Here is a 3,729-nt window from a genome sequence, read left to right as displayed (position 1 = left end):
AACAATAGCTGGAAACGGCGGCTAATACCCCATACGCTAAGGAGCAAAAGGAGGAATACGTCCGAGGAGGGGCTCGCGTTTGATTAGTTAGTTGGTAAGGCAATAGTTTGCCAAGGCGATGATCAGTAACTAGTCCGAGATGATGATCAGCCACACTGCGACTGAGACACGACTCAGTCTCCTATGAGAGGTAGCAGTGAGAAATTTTCCGCAATGGACGAAACCCTGACGGAGCAATGCCGGGTGAGGTAGAAGACATAGGGCCGTGAAATTCTTTTCCTGGAGAAGAAGCAATGACGGTATCTGGGGAAAGATGAATATTTTGTTCTTCCAACCGCCGACAAATGCGCATACCAAAAAAATTATCTGTCTATTATGAAAGGTTTTCGCACCCTTATAAGAAATGTTTCGTTTCTCTCCCCAAACAATGTGAGATCTTACAATTATAAGCCAACCAAATTGCGCATACCACAAAAATTATCGGTATGAAGAGGTTTTCACACCCTTATAAGGAATGTTTCGTTCATCTCTCAAACAGATGTGGGATCTCCTAGTTATAAGCCGACAAACCGCACATACCGAAAAAAATCATCTTCATTCTTTCTATCATACGTAGAATTGATATCATATTGTTCGAGGAACCCTAGATAATATCGGAGTACGGGATCGTCAACAAGGCGAGATGGAAGCCTTCATTCGTTTTTCAATCGTGAAGTAAACCCTTTAAGGATAACAAACAGTTTACGTGAATCGAAAAGTCAAACTCTTATTCGAGGAATCAGATCGTTGACGACAAGTAAGAAAAAACATAAATAGCGAACAATTTACTTCGATTAGAAAGTCACCGCTCCTATTCAAGGAAGCTTACTGTAAATGACAACAAGTCGGAAATCACATATACTACTAAAAAAAGCCCGACATGAAAATTAGAGGAATGAATAAATGTCTTAACATAGGAGACGTAATGTTGAATTATATAATTTATTTAAAAAATTAAGGAATATAAATTTTAATATTAATAATAAAATAAACATAGAAAATGGGAAATTGGGATTACTTAATCAAAATATCAACTCTTCTGCATTTGACTTTGATATGAGACTATTGAGGTTCTTAAAAGGAAGCCCCCAATAGTTCCAATAATTACATGCGGAGGTTGTATATTGCAATAATTATAAAAACAACCCAAAAACAAAATTAATTATAAAAAAAGCCCAAAAAACATAAATTAAAGAATCAGATTGACTGACCCTTCATGGTTCACTTTTTAGTCTTTTTTTGTTTGTTTAATTAATGAGTAATAATCAGCAGCGGGAGCCCTTTCTGCAGTTCAGTGCACCCGCATTGGTCGTAATTGTCCCGACCAGCGACGACGGCCTCGCACCTAAGCTCGACGCTCTAGCATAGCTCGACGACGCTCCGGCGCCGGAAGCCGTGAAAAACGCACCGTTCACCATCATATCCCCTTCCGACCTCCAATTCCAATGCTTCCACTCACTCTCCGGCGCATCCTCGTACTTTGTCACCTGTCGTTTCGTCAAAATCCATATTAAAAACCCGAAAAATTCCCATTTTTCAAATGGGTATCTCGAAGATCATTGGACATTCTCTCATTTAGAGGATAATCATGTAGAAAAAGCTCAAATCAAACTCATGAGAGTCGTGATTCCTAACCTAGTATTAGAATCATGTCCTTAAATTAGTGACTCAAGTGTCGTGCTTTGTTCGAGAGCTCCAAATGAAGGAGTCGAGCCTCAATTAAAGGGAATCTATTCGAGGGTTTTGTAGGCCTTCGGAAAATCCCGACTAATTTAAAGGACAATCATGAGCTTATAAGTAAAGAACGACATAAAATTTGTGTTCTTTTTATTACCTCTTTGCTGAATCTGTCATTTGGAGCTACAAATCTGTTGCCTTGACTGTTAATGGTCGGAGCAGCACTTCCTCCAATGGCGTACATTTCCCAATGCGTGTAGTCATTGTTCACCACGTGAAAATACCCATGTCGGCATCTGGGCATTCGTTGAACAAGCCCTTCACCGAAGTGGTTAAAAGCTATGGTGACCTGCATATTCTTGTCTTGAGTATACGAATCACTGTGTCCAAGCAACATTACTTTATCATGATGCGTCATGTAATTGTTCGAAATCGTAATCGCCGTCGACCCATGAATCGCATCGATCAACCCATCCTTACAGTTCGACAACGAGCAATGATCCACCCAGACATGGCTGCCGCCGAAGATTGAAACGCCATCGCCGTCGGAGATAGTTCGGAACCCAAAATGTCTTGGGGAATCTCTCACGTCTGTGTTTCCTCCTTGCTTGCAATCGTGAATGTTCAAGCCATGGATTATGATGTTCGTTACGTATTGAATTGTAATGCAGGGGCCGCCGGCGATGTGGACGCTGGCGCCACGGCCGTCGATGGTTTTGAATGAGTTCATGATTAGTTCCTCTTTTAATCGGATTACCATATCGCGAGCGAAGATGATCCAAAGGGGTTCGTCTTGGATTACGGCGTACCGGAGAGTTCCCGGTTTTGGGTTAACGGGATCGTCGTCGCCGGAATCGGTGACGACGTAGATTTTACCGTCACGGCCGCCGATGGCGTTTTTGCCGAATCCGATTCCACAGTCGGCTAATCTCTGGCGATTCTTCTCCCAATTTGAATCGCACCGCCAGCAATCGTCGATCGGATTTCCCGTTCCACATGAAAGATATCCCAAATTCCTCCGTTTCGTCGCGTTGATTATGCTCCTGTAACGTCCGAGACCGACCGGAGTTCAAAACAGAGCAAAAACAGAGGAAAAACAGGGGAAGAAGAAATCGATAAATGTCGTGTTGTTTTACCTGTGTACTTCTTCAACGACGAGTTCGGGGTTCTGTACGGAGGCCGGAGCGGCGGAGAGGGTGGTGGAGAGAGAGGAAAGGAGGAAGAGAGAGAGTAGAGAGAGAAAAAGTGTTGGCGGCGCCATTTTCAAAGAGTGGGAATTGAAGGAGTGAGAGGTGAGAAAAAACAGAGGAAGGTGGAGGAGTATATAAAGAGATTAATGACGTAATTAAATTAAATTAAATTATACTAAACATGTGGGGCCCACAAGGGGGGTTGATTTCACTGGAATTACGGGATTCCAAGCGGGTAGTTTTGGCCGTTAAGTAAGACCTGAATAATCATAGGCGCTTGGCCCTAGCTGTAAATATATATTTTTTAATTAAATTAAAATAAATAAATAAATAAATAAACTCTCTTGTACAGTGGGGACCACTTGTGGGGACAGGTGTTTTATTGTCATTTTTTTCAATTAAATTTCAGGTAAAAATCATTTTCATTTGAACCTTAAACATTGGATTCTTCTTAATTAATGATGCTAATTTTAATTTTATCAATTAAATTAATAAGATTTTTAATTTTTTTTAATAGGTAAATAAATTCAAATTCAACGACCACGGAGACACGTGAAGATGTAGAGACGAGAGGGAAATTTTTAAAACCTCTTCTCGACACGTTTTAAAATTTTGAAGGGAAGATTTTGAAGAAAAGGCTTAAAGAACAATATCTGTTAGTAAAGGACTTTAGATGTCCAAATGATATCAGAACTAGTCACTCGACTATGTGATACCATGATTGAAGTAGGACTAGACCATTTCCATAGTAGACACGTTTTAAAATCGTGAGGTTGATGACGATTTGTAATGGTACAAAATGGACATTTACTAACGGATGATT

At 40.6% G+C, this 3,729-nt stretch overlaps 1 protein-coding gene across 1 annotated transcript; it reads right to left on the bottom strand.

Annotated features, from left to right (window-relative positions):
• Positions 1-1,053: 1,053 nt before the first annotated feature.
• LOC111802513 (probable pectate lyase 5) lies at positions 1,054-3,007 on the bottom strand. The gene is made up of 3 exons (XM_023686912.1): positions 2,853-3,007; positions 1,874-2,759; positions 1,054-1,526 (listed from the first exon to the last, which is right to left on the bottom strand). The coding sequence occupies exons 1-3, from the start codon at positions 2,975-2,977 to the stop codon at positions 1,305-1,307; spliced, it is 1,233 nt and encodes a 410-aa protein (XP_023542680.1). The 5' UTR covers positions 2,978-3,007; the 3' UTR covers positions 1,054-1,304.
• Positions 3,008-3,729: the final 722 nt, after the last annotated feature.

This window comes from Cucurbita pepo, chromosome LG09, assembly GCF_002806865.2.
Source record: "Cucurbita pepo subsp. pepo cultivar mu-cu-16 chromosome LG09, ASM280686v2, whole genome shotgun sequence".
Lineage (NCBI taxonomy): Eukaryota > Viridiplantae > Streptophyta > Magnoliopsida > Cucurbitales > Cucurbitaceae > Cucurbita > Cucurbita pepo.
This window is presented reverse-complemented; position numbering and strand designations above follow the sequence as displayed.